The sequence below is a fragment of the Nesoenas mayeri genome, assembly GCF_963082525.1.
Source record: "Nesoenas mayeri genome assembly, chromosome: 12".
Taxonomy (NCBI): domain Eukaryota; kingdom Metazoa; phylum Chordata; class Aves; order Columbiformes; family Columbidae; genus Nesoenas; species Nesoenas mayeri.
This window is the reverse complement of record NC_137547.1, coordinates 18463354-18476374: the sequence shown is the minus strand read 5'-3', so window position 1 is coordinate 18476374 and position 13021 is coordinate 18463354. Positions and strand designations below refer to the sequence as shown.

Sequence of the window (13021 nt, the reverse complement as noted above, 5' to 3'; positions counted from 1 at the left end):
AAGACTCTTAATTCTTGATGTCTCTTTCTTTGACCAAGGTGGCCATTTATTGAATCAAAATTGCTTCAATACATAGGAATCTATAATAACTTGACATGTCCTTGGCTGTGAGAAATACTAATATTTTACAAAACCTACCACTTTGTCTTAAACCAGCAGCTAAAGAATTCAGCTGTAAATTCTTCACTGTAATTAAAAAGTGATTAACAACTCAAGACAAAATGCTACTCTGAGTCTATTGTTAGTGATTGTGTTATTGAAGAAAATTGAAACAATGTAGATATCTTAAACAGGGGAAAAATTAAATAAGAATCTGCAGAACAGTTTGAAATTCAAATAAGTCAAAACATCTTTGTTGGTAAATATGAAATATCTTTCTGGATAAAAGTAGGGTACTAATAGTTGTTAAACTGGTGTAAAAGGAAGATGACAATAACCATAGTTGTGTGTTGTATCTAAGCTGTAATTGGATTTCTTTAGTGGATGCGTATATCGAGTAGCTTTGGTTTGGGTTGGTTTTGTTTTCTCTGAGTTAAAGCTTCGACACACATCTTTGGACTGTACCTTTGCCCACCTGTTTCCCAAACCTGAGTCACAGTTGGACATGTGGCATTTGCAAGAGAAAATATGCTTGGGATCTGTGACCAGAATAAATGACAGTAATAGAAAAGTTGATTAAAAAAAATAAAGGCTACTATGCCTGTTTATTACCTACAGTTAATGCCTTTCTTTGCAACTGATGGATATATTCTGTCATATTGGACTAAAAGGAAAATCTTGTTTCTTTCCAGTGTTCTTCATTGGCTTCAGCAGTGCTCAGTCCCTCCTTTTTCCCTAGGATGGTGTCTGAGAAGACAACACTTTGCTTAGTCTGTGTCAAGCCAAAGATGCATTTAAAATATCTTGACAGATTCTTAGAAAAAAAAAAATAGTGTTGTCTCTGATTGAACTGTTGCATTTTCATTGTCTTCTGTCTATTTCTTGGTTAATGGTTTTCTTTGATTTCGTAGCATTGTAGTCAAAATAGAAAATATTGAGCAGATAAATGAAATTTGCTCCGATACTAAACAATCAGAGTCTAACTGTGTTATTAACCATAGACTGGATTTATTCTCCTGAGCTTAAAAAAAAATTGTTAGTATGGTGGAAAGATTTTTAATGTATAATACCTATAGTCTACTTTAAATACATGGTCTTGATGAAAAAGCATGTTCTTGTATAACATGGTTCTTATTTTACAGGATGATGAATGGTACGAGCAAGCTACAGATGTCCGATCGCAGTTAAAGTTCTTTGAACAGTTGGAGCGTTTAGAAAAGCAAAGGAAAGATGAACAAGAGAGGGAAATTTTGCTAAAGGCTGCCAAGGTATCTGGTTTACTCTGTTTTTTTCAAATTACTTAACAATTCATAGTTTTCAAACAATTATTAAACTTCTTGAAATCTGTTTCATAAACACATTTTGGTTTTTAACTCACGCTGCCTTATTTATGATGATCCAGACCTTACCTGACTGGAATGTTCCTGCATTTTCAAGATACATCTCTGAATGTGATGAGTTTTTGGGACTATAGAAGACAATGGCTAACATTTTCAAAGTAACTTGGTGAAATAATTTTCACAATTGCCTTTGAAATTTAATTTAATGCCAGGGTTACTGTGCCATTTGAAATTCATAGCCTAAGCTGCTGGTATTTAAACACAATTCAGTAAAAGTTATGAATTTTTTTGAGGCTTTTTACTTCTTGAGTATCTAGACTCTTTTTTTCTTCCTTCCCCCCCCCAAAACAAACAAACAAACAAACAACCGTGTTTGTTGGTTTGTTCATTTGTTTGTTTTAGTTTAAATGCTTTGGTGTTCTGGTAACCTCTGTATAACTTCATTGTTTAATTGATTCGTGCCTGTCTTGCCTTTATTTAACTATCAGTTCTTCTGGACTTGTTCCTTTGTAACTTCAATTCCAGGTCCCTTTCCCCTACGCTGCTCTCTAATAGGTCGTTCCCCAACTTATACTGGAACCTGGTGTTCCTACCCAGATGCAAGACTCTACACTTGCCCTTGTTATATTTCATTACATTTTTCCCTGCCCAGCTCTCCAGCTGGCTGTTGGTTATTTTTTTAATGGACTTTGAGGAAGATACAGGAGCTTGTAGTCCTTAGTTCAAAACTGCTCCCCTTACTCAGGCTGATCGGAGGTTGTGACCTCCTGTTGTCCCTTCCAACCTGAACTACTTCATGATTTGATGTTCTTTGGTTTGGGGGCTTTTTTTGTTTTAGCCTTGAATAGTATAAACTTCTGTGAAGTCAAAATTTAGGAAGTAAATACATGATCAACAAGTTTCCTATAAATTACAGAAAGAGCAAATTCAAGACTTTTACAACAAACAAGCATTAAAAAAGTCCTCTGCTTTACTTGAAGAAATTATCTTAATGAAAGTAACAAATGCATTAATTAACTTGTGAAGCTAGAAGAGCATCTTTAAAGCAAAATAGCAGTATTATTTGACTTGTTAAATGAGATAATATTATAAAACCTTACATCCTGTGCCTGGGAAATACTTGAGAAATAGAAACTTCATACCACAAGCGTAAAAGAATAATGGCTGATAGTTGCATTCCAGTGAGATATTTTGGAGGAAGGCAAACTTGGCAGGAAAGGAGGAATTGTAAGGTGTGCTGTAGTAGCAATGCAACATACCATTTCTTTTTAATTAAAAACCTAAAAATTGGAAAGGCCAATACTGTTCCAGGAGCTAGCACTATCTCTTGGACCTCAGGGATCTCTGCATCATACTGCACAACGTATGCATACCAACCTAGAACGTATGGCCCGAAGCATTTCTCTAATTTACTTTCTAGTGATTCTTTTTATAATAGAAGTGTTTGAAGACATATTGGTCCCCAGAACTGTGTCAGTCACCTCCTGCTGCTGGAACAGCTTGTGTTTCAAACGTCCAGAGAATGTGATGTTTCAAATATAGAAGCTATGCAGGGAGGGCTGCTGCTGTCTGAATTTTTGTTACTTTGGGGTTATCTTCCTGATATGTGAATAATAGGGTAAAATAATAATGGCACAAGGTATCGTGTATATAACCACATATGTAGAATGCAGGCTCCTTGAAGGAAATATTTGGGACAGTCAGCTCTTTGCCCTTGTTTGTTTTCCCAGTAAGAACCCACTGGCTGTTGTTCCCACGTGTGTGCAGGAGCAGAGATCTCTTGAATCTGTCTTTGGTGGCTGCTGTGGGAAATCAGAAGGAGAGCTAAGGAAGGTCTAAAGGCTGCAGAAAGGTCAAAAGCCAGACTAAAATCACATGAGGAATTTACCTTTACATTTGGCATGGTGTGTGTTGTGTGGACTTTCTAAAAAAAAAAACCAAAACCACAGCCCAAGAACAACAACCCAAAACAAAGAACCCACAAAGAACAGGTCTCGCTATAGTAAAGATATGATCCTTGCTACTTTCATAGCTATTTCCAAAACCTGGAAAATGCAGGTTGTGTGTGTCAGATTGAATGAGGTTCTGGTTCTGGGCTAAGAACGGAAATATTTCTGGCAGTAGGAGGAATAGGAGTATATAGTTGAATTTTTGTTTTGTTTAATATATGAATTGTTTTTTGGAGAGATGCTCTCTGTAGTAAAGAGGTACATCTTAGGATTGTATTTGTTTTCAGAAAATCAATTAATAATACTTCTGTGATATAAGCTATAATGAAGTGGGTCATGTTAAAATTGCTGTGTTAATTCATCTGCTCAAGCTGGCTGAATACATGTTTATTATCAAATAAATGTTGAAAATTAATTTCCAATATATACATTCTATTAGTCCATCATTTTGAGTGTTCTGTATTAGTAGCATGACCCTGGGGTCTTAAATACAACTATCACAGGAGTAAGATCTATTCTGTAAAAAGAATAATTACATAAGTAAATGGCAAATTTATATTCAGCATTGTTTGCAAAGTTAATTAGTATTTATGGGTGATAGTGATTTTTATAGTGTTATAGGCTGAAGGGGTTTTTTATTGGAGAGAGATCATTGGAAACGGGCAATGCAGATTTCCTTAGACACGCGTCCTGCCGATACTGGAAGGGGCTCCCTTGGAGCCAGCGCTGAGTTCAGTCCTCACGCTGGCTTAATCCTCGCCCTCTCTGCTCAGAGTACAGGGGGTGTAGCGCGGCTCTCTGAGCAGAAACTGATCGCTCACTTCTGATGAGAGGAGAGCAAAGAGGCAATTAGTGTGCTGAGATAATTTTCTGAATTTTCAGAAAGTTGTCGCTTCAATTTTATTGATTTTAAAATAAATCTTTTCGTAGACCTGTGCTCTTGCATTCCACCTCACTGTGGTCGTAGCTCTGAATAGGGTTTTACCCTCAGCTATGCTACTTTTAACTTTGCTTTCACATTAGCTTTGTTAATAAAAAGTGAAAGTGTTTCATGTTGCCAATGTAATTTCTTTAATTAAAAGTGAAAGTTATAAGCTGGTACAGCCGTGGGTGAAGTTCTAATGTCATCAATGGGGAAAAATAGGTTTAAAATTGAAACTGTTGGCACAGCAGTGGCTCTCAATAGTACAGCACCTGCAGTTGTGACTCTTAACTTTATTTAATGAAAAAGAGATGAATTTGAAGCATTAAAGACTCACAGTATATGTATTGGGAAGGGGGAGTAGAGCTGTAAGTGCCTTAACTGGGATCAGATGTTGCTGAACGCAGGAGACAATCACGTTTGGGAAGAGAGACTCTGTGAGATGTTTTCTAAAAGAGGTTTAACAAGCCGAGACTTCAAAATTCTTTAAAATATTTTTTGTTAGTGAGACAAAATGTAACAACACTGCAGTTTTGGCATTACAAATTATATCAAAATACTGAAGAATTATCATAATTAAAGTCCCACATCAGAAGGACTTGAGGAGGAGACTGAGGGGTGACCTCATTAATGTTTACAGATATCTAAAGGGTGAGTGTCAGGAGGGTGGAGCCAGGCTCTTCTCAGTGACAACTAACGGCAGGACAAGGGGTAATGGGTTCAAACTGGAACACAAAAGGTTCCACTTGAATTTGAGAAGAAACTTCTTCTCAGTGAGGGTGGCAGAGCCTGGCCCAGGCTGCCCAGGGGGTTGTGGAGTCTCCTTCTGTGCAGACATTCCAACCCGCCTGGACACCTTCCTGTGTAACCTCATCTGGGTGTTCCTGCTCCATGGGGGGATTGCACTGGATGAGCTTTCCAGGTCCCTTCCAACCCCTGACATTCTGTGACTTGGTCTGCCCTTCTGCGTAGATGCACAGAGTATCCTCCAATTTTAAAAATAATTGTACTCTATTTTTAAGTATTACATGAGTTATTTTTAAAATACTGTTGCTTTCTGTTTTAAGATAATTCTATGAAATACAAAATCCCCTTCTTAAAACTACAGTTACACATCTAATTAGGTATCTGTTTTTGTGGCATTCGTCATTAACACAAGCAAGGAGAAAAGCTGAGGTTTGGAACATTTGGGAGTTTGGTAACATGTAAATGAAACCCCATGTTTCTAATGTGTTTTGAATACACACATTTAACATACGCTGCTTTTCATACTTTCAAAGTCTAATATTTCCATAGACATAATGTGATCTATGCAGTTTTCAGATAAATAAGATAGCAAGTTCTTTAACACAAAGCACTTTCATTCTTAACAATTAAAATATCAGGCTGTCTGGTCTAACAAAAGTGGTTTGTGTTTTGGAGAAATGTTAACAAACCTGGTTTGGTGAATAAGTTACCAGTAGGAGACAGCATTTAATGTATTTAAAAGTATGTTATCTGCTTAGGATCACTTCTAGGTTTCTCTAAAATTACTATGGGAAGCTAGCTTCCTTCTAAAGGTGTTTATTCATCAACATGAAAATATGTTACGTAAACCCAGCTTTCCTTATTTACAAATCTAGAAAAGAATGACTAGAATGGGAAAGGAGTTGTGATAAACTCCTTGAAAGAGCTGGAGGGTTCTGTGATTGCTGGGTGTTTCTGAAGCTTTAGAGGAAGGGGGTGTTAGTGCCTTAAAAGATCTTGGAAGAAAAGTATTCACAATACAGAGAGGCAGGGTATTAAGATTTGGGTGGGAAAGGAGAAAGGAAGATAAAACCAAAATATGGGATGACTTTGAAGCAAAATTTTTTAAAAATAGGAATGATTAGTCAGTAGCTTGATGAAAGTAAGTGTAAAATACTAAAATAATTGGTGAGTAAAAATGGTGAGATACAGACCAGCACTACAAGAGCTGAGCAGCAGCAAAATCGTTCAAACTATTCAGAGGAAGGAAGAGTTTTTCACATGTGGAATGGAGTGTAAAGAGAAACCAATGACATTTTTAAGCTTATCTAGGCACCTTTATTAAGCCTGACATTTTCGTTTGCTTATATTTACTTTAATCTGTGTTGCATCAGCACTGAAGAAGCCTTTTATACTTTACATTAGACCGTAAAGCGAAGAATTAGTCAAATAGTCAAAGTTTATGCTTGAGCATGTTTTAGTCTCCATATGCTGCTGATATTCCTGATGCTTCCTGATTTGCAAACTGACGTAGCAGTCAGCAGGAAGGTATTTTAGTCTTAGCAATCTGTTTTAAAAATATATTAAAACTTATCCAAACACAAAAAGAAACAGAAAATGACATTAAAATTCCTTAGTTTTATTAGTGTTACTAATACCAGTAATGACACATCAAGTATAAAGCTGGGATGCTGCTTGTTTGAAACAAGAGCAGCCTGAGCTCTTTGAAAATGCCACTTGCTGTAGGTTCAAGGAATAACCAGAAACTCATGGTGTTATTCTAAATGTAGAGGTAGTTCTACCTTCACCTTCAATCTGGGTTTATATATCTAACATCACTTGGTATTTTAAATCTTCATTATTGGAAAAAGTTCCCGTATTTAATATAAATCAGGAGTTGAGTACCTGTTTTTGATTGTCTGTTTATCGTGAGTGAGCTGGAGGTTTACACAGAGTAGAGCATCAGCTTTTCTTTTTTTAATCTGCAACACTTTCAGAGTTTTTCCTTCACTTATGGAGCCCTGGTAATTACAACATTGCTTTGCATCTCTTGCTTTAATTTTTCTTACAGTGTCCCCAAACACAATGTAGATCTGGTATGTTTTCCAGGATTCTATCACTTTCTTGGAGAAACTTGGTAACAATATTAGAAGTCTCAGCTTGATTCTCCCAGGACACTCTGCTCTCTCCTTAGGCTGAAGTGCTTTTAACTTGTACTTTGCATTTGGCAAACAATTCGCCTTCATGCGGTAGTATAACAACACTTTGTATTTCTGTGCCGCTTTCACTGCGAGACTCAGAAGGCAAGAGAAGTTCATTGTACATTTATAAATTTATCATCAAAACCCATGAAAGGGCTACATATTATTTTCCTGACATCATACTGGAGAAACTGAGGTACACAGTGATTGAACTGTCATCACAAAACAACAGCAAGGACTTCATTCATGAACACCTACCGAAGTCCATCTCCTAGACAAGTGACTCATTCAATGTGTTGGTTGGTTGGTTTGTTATTAACCTAATAGGTATAAATATAATCAAGTTCTTAGTAATTGCTCTACTGAATTAGAGTCCCAGCTCTGTGACAGATCCACATATTTCATGAAATGCCTTTTTTTCTTCAAAAAGTAACTAGATCAAATTATCTACCATTTTTCTTTTTGTCTGGCTGCAGCAGTTAGGAGTTTCAGTCTGCATTAAGTTGGAATTTCTTTCTTGGTTGGCACAACTACAACATGGGAGTCTAATTTGGTGATTAGTTACCAACAGATTTAAATTTCTCATTACTCCAGACACCATCCTGTCAAACCACCTTTCATGCTTACAGGCACAAAATCACTACAAGGTGGTGGTGGAAGATGAAGCTCATGTGCACAGTGGAAGAGTCAAGCACATCATCCACAAATCTCATGTTGAATTTGGCCATGCTTTGTCATCACTGTTTTACGTATGTGCTATATTAGCTGAAAAAATAATCCCAGTTTAAAAACAAAACAAATCCAACAACAACCCCAAACCAATGAGGAAAAGGATAGAAAATTCAGTGTCATTGATGCCCTGTCAAGCTCTCTCCAGGTGCACCAACAATATTACATGTACCCTTACCCCTAGAACTTGTCTCCCTTTGGTTTTCTTCACGGATTTTTAACTTCTGAACATAATATGTTATGAAAAATTCAAACAACAGGAAAAAATCTGAGCATATATAAGTTTGAAAGCAAATATTCTTTCAAGTTTCAGGTCTGTCTTCAGTATAGAAAGAGACAGAGAAGGCAGATAGATAAATAGGAGAGGGCATAGATATTCTTATTCCTTTAGGACTTGTGTAAATGATATCACTTCAAATCTCAAAGACATACCAAAATAAAACAATTACATCTTTTCTGGATGCTGACCAATCATGCAATTAAAGAGTATAATGAAGATATAATATATAATACCTCTCACATTTTGAATTCCATCAGTTTGAGTACGCTCAGGGAGCATAAATAAGAGTTTATTAGTTTTAACATATGTTTGTAAAACAGTCTACATGTGAAGAAATGTACTGTTATGGGTTGTTCCTGCAATTATACAATTATTCTTAACAGTCTTTTAGAGCTATTGTTCCTGATTCTGAAGGAAAATATGGAAGTTGCCATTTGCTAATATTTCTCTGGTTTTAAAAGTTAAGACATTAATTTTATTAGTAGTGCAAGAATGAGTTTAACTTATGTGTATTTCTGTGCTGTACTCAAAGTAAGCTCACATAGGTAGTAATATCTTCATTATGAAGACTTACTGGTTGGGAGGGTGACTTTACAAATGTTTTCTCCTCATTCGCTACCAACAGCTGAATAAAAGCTTAGTAGCAAACAGTAAATTATTTTAAAGTAAGTGACTGTAAGGAGTTTAAATGTAAAAGTTTGGATAATGGAAAGGGGTGTCGCTTCTGCTCTCAGATTCTTGCATTTGTTTGTATTAAAATCTAAACCTGTATGGAAACTTTAGCATTGACAAAAACATGGTGTGGTTTGATTTTATTTATTTAAATGTAGGGTAGATCATATTTACAACTGAATATTTAACAGTCTTTTGGGTGAGGCCTACAGTTTGAAATTGCACTTCTATAAATCGAAGCGCCCCATATTTGACACCCTCTATCCTGTTCCCCTTTCTTTGCTATTTTTTAAGTTACTGCAACAGATGAGGGGTTCTTAAACCATCTGTTAACCTTTTTTTCCCCATTTTTTTTCAAACATGCAGAGTCGCTCAAGGCAAGAAGACCCAGAGCAAGCTAGACTGAAACAAAAAGCAAAGGAGGTAAGCAGAGCTAGAGATCATTACACTTGACATTTCAAGACTTGAACATATTAATTTTTTATGCCTTGCTACTTGTATATCGTTAATAAAAATCTGACTAAAAACTTTTTAGGATGTATTTGTTGCTTTGCCTTTGATCTTAATGTTTGCAAACTAATACATTAATACATGTGAAGCCTAAGGAGATTTTATAAGAGAATATTTCCATACATTACATTTTCATTTCCATTTTAGGTAGCTGTAGCTTTTGTTGGCTTGTTGATGACAGCAGCACTAGATTTTGGTGGAAAATATATGCCTTTGTCTTTTTGTGAAATGTCACTTTCTTAGAAATGTGCTACTTAACAGATTTGTTCTGGTAAAAGTCTTTCAAGTAACGGAATTGCCAGTCATTTTCTCTATAGTGTGGCTCGGTGGACTATTGACTCATTGGTTGAAATTACAATAATCTAGACATTATAAAATAATTTCAGATGAAGTTTGGATATGTTATTTTGGAGTAACAATTTGTGAACTACTGAGTACCTTAGTTTGTTGTACATTAGAGTGGCTCTCCTTTGCGTTATGGCATTTCATGGCTTAGGATCAGGTTGTAACTTAAATCAGTTAGAAAGACTGAAATATCTATTAATTGATAGTCATTCCTTTTTAAAAAAAATTAGCAGTGTTATTTGCAGCAAACTGATACTTGTCTTTTTAGCCAGCCGCTTCAGATATGTGCATTGGAAAGTAATAATTATACATTAGAAGGTAATATATTCAGAAAAGCGCATATAACAAGTTATTTTGTATTGACCTGTTCTTCCTGTTTTGTTTCCCTGTTGGCAGTATTCTATCATTCCGTTAGCTATACAGATTTTACATATATAACAGTAAAAAAAAAATCCAAGTAGACAGAGGAGTCTTATTTGCCTTTTTTTCCATTATGTGTTGGTGTAGTAAGATTTGCTGAAATGAGTTCTTGTAAACATTAGACCAGGCCTTAGTGTCTCCCGAGTTTGGTTTGTCAAGCAAGTCTTCAGATGAAATAGGGTAATCAAGTTATTTCTCCTTCTCTGGAGACATTCCAACCCACCTGGACACCTTCCTGTGTAACCTCATCTGGGTGTTCCTGCTCCATGGGGGGATTGCACTGGATGAGCTTTCCAGGTCCCTTCCAATCTCTGACATTCTGGGATTCTGTGTTGCTGGAAGTGAAAACAAGCTAGAAATAAATGCTTTTTGTGCTGCTACAATATTTGCATTCATTGACATTCTTTTTTGGCCATTGGAAACTCGGGGATGCAAACGTAAACATCAGGGCTAGTAAAAACATATTTTCTAGTAGTAAGAGTGAAATAGTGGTTCTCCTTGTGGCTTTGACAGAAGACTTGCACTCCAGCCAGTGTTGTTGCTTTTGGTGTAGCTGCAGGACGACTTCTCCCTCTGTGAAAATTCGGGTTGTTGGTATGAGCTGTGTGTCTCACCCACTAGAGGGAGTGACGCTGTGCTGACATGTCAATGAAAGTGTATGGATTCTATTCTGAGTAATGGTGATGGTGCTTTTAGTATAGACGTAGCAAATATTTTAGTGGTAACCTAACTAAAAATGTTTAAATCAAACTAGTGTGTGATTTTAAAGTAGTAGTGTTCCTGGATATGATAACACATTTCAGTAAACGCAGAATTAATACTACGTTTTCTGTTTGAGTGCTGCACCCTATTCTTTTGTACATTAGCCCTGCCTTTTTTCCCACCCTTCTAATGAAAGTCTGTGATTTACTGGCGCTGTGCCTCTCTCTGAAGTTCAATTTCATTCTACATTTTTGAAACCTTAAGAAATATAAGCATGTCTCTGTTTTTAGTAATTAGGGTTCTAAAGCTCTTTTTGAACCGTTTTAAAGACTTTTAGCTACAATACATTTAATAAGAACATATTATTTTGCATTAACTTTTGCAAGGGAGAGTGGTGAAGTGGGACTGGCAAGATTTTGGTTTAATATTGCCTATATTTTTTTTCTGCATCGGATACAGAATAAACGCTAACATCTCGAATTGGCACCGCCAAAATAAAAAATAACCCATTTTATTGTATAAAAGGTCTGTTACAGAATCACAGAACGGTTAGGCTTGGATAGAGTGTCATTGCCCTGGCTTTATGATTTGAAATTAAAAGTTTTGAGACAACTTCTACAAAAATGTCAGAATATCGAGACTTCACTTCCAGCTGGGCTACTCTGAAGTGACCCATAACTGAGAGAGAAATTGGGTTTCTCCCAGGTTTTGTATAAGCTGATGAATATAATACTGTCAGCTTTGATACTAAGCTGGATTTGAAGCTGTGTTTCCATGATTTCCATGTCTTGAACATTGCCTGAAGACCTTTGTTGCTCAGCTATTCTTCTGGCCAGCAGTAAAGTGGCTACAAGGTAGTGTTTTAAAAAGGGAGCATCCAAGAAACTTGCAGCATTTTTAGCTTATGTTACTCGTTTAATGATGTGATTGTCAGATAGTTTGTTTTTTCATATCAGCAAAGCAGTGGTAATGTCATTATTGTGATCTGGAAATGGCTGATGTTCTGGCTCCGCAGTGTGCCCGTGTTTGCACGCGTTTGTTCCCTGCCACATAGGAATGGATTAATATCTAAAACAAATGGAACCAATATATGAAGTCTGATAGAGTATAACCCAAGATACTTAATGAAACCAGAAGTCAAAGGGAGGAGGTGAAATACCAAAATAATTAATTGAAAGTCTTAAAGAAAGTCTTTTAAATCTAAGAATAACTTTTCAAAACATGGAAAGAACTCTAGAAAGCATTGTCTTGGAATGCAAAATAAAGGTACCAACACAAGGATAATAGGATGAAGAGGGAAGAAAGACTAGCAAAGGGTATTTGTTCCAAAACATTCTCCTTTATGGGTATTTGTGAGTCTTTCATTCCACAATGCTTTGGTTTTCTTCCTAATTTAAGAAGAAAAAAAATTAGTTCAATTTCTTTCACAGAACTTTTACCATTAAGAAGTTCCCTTCTTGCTTATTGGTGTCTTCAAGAAAATATACTATGTCCTTTGAACACATTTAAAAATGAATTTGGTAAGGTGAAGATTCTTTCATATTTTGTTCTGTAACTCCGTCTTACTCCATTTATTAGCCAGTCTTCAAACCACTCTGCATATTGTTTAAACCACAGAGGCATAAATCAAGTTTAATTGCGTTTAAATACTTACCAAAACAAACAGAAGGTCCATCTACCTGTGGTCTTATTGCAGAGACCAGATGCAACAGTCAGGTTTCATTCACACACAGACAAGCACTGTTTTAGTAAGGTCAGTGCACACCCACTCTTATTTCAGTTTGATTGACTTATTTTGCTTTAGCATTAACCTGTTCCAAATTGACTTGACTGAAAGCAGTAGGAGAATGTGCCTGTGGGGTTTATATTGCTTAAAACTCTCCATTTAGTTTCACACTTTCAAACTGGTGCAGCTTTTTGTCAGTGGCCATTATATGATTGTTTTAATAGTAAATCTATTTAATAAACTAGTGAAAAATATTTTCCATTGAGACTGTTTCAGAGAAAAATGCTGCTATTCACCTGTTACTTCTTACATTGTTTTGTAATGTAAATTCTGAAATGTTTGACTCAGTAAAACTTAATGTAAGAAATAACATAATTTGTGAGCAGTGTTTACTTAATAG

At 36.0% G+C, this 13021-nt stretch overlaps 1 protein-coding gene across 3 annotated transcripts in view; it reads left to right on the top strand.

Annotated features, from left to right (window-relative positions):
• The window catches only part of LOC308044820 (transcription initiation factor TFIID subunit 4-like), a gene marked incomplete at its 5' end in the record, with an annotated part of 133471 nt that overhangs the window by 57186 nt on the left and 63264 nt on the right, over window positions 1-13021 (top strand). For all 3 annotated transcript variants that reach the window (XM_080351697.1, XM_080351696.1, XM_080351698.1), the window contains 2 exons: window positions 1242-1367; window positions 9285-9341. In XM_080351697.1, the coding sequence (XP_080207823.1) occupies window positions 1242-1367; window positions 9285-9341 (183 nt within the window). The remainder of the gene's footprint in view (window positions 1-1241; window positions 1368-9284; window positions 9342-13021) is intronic.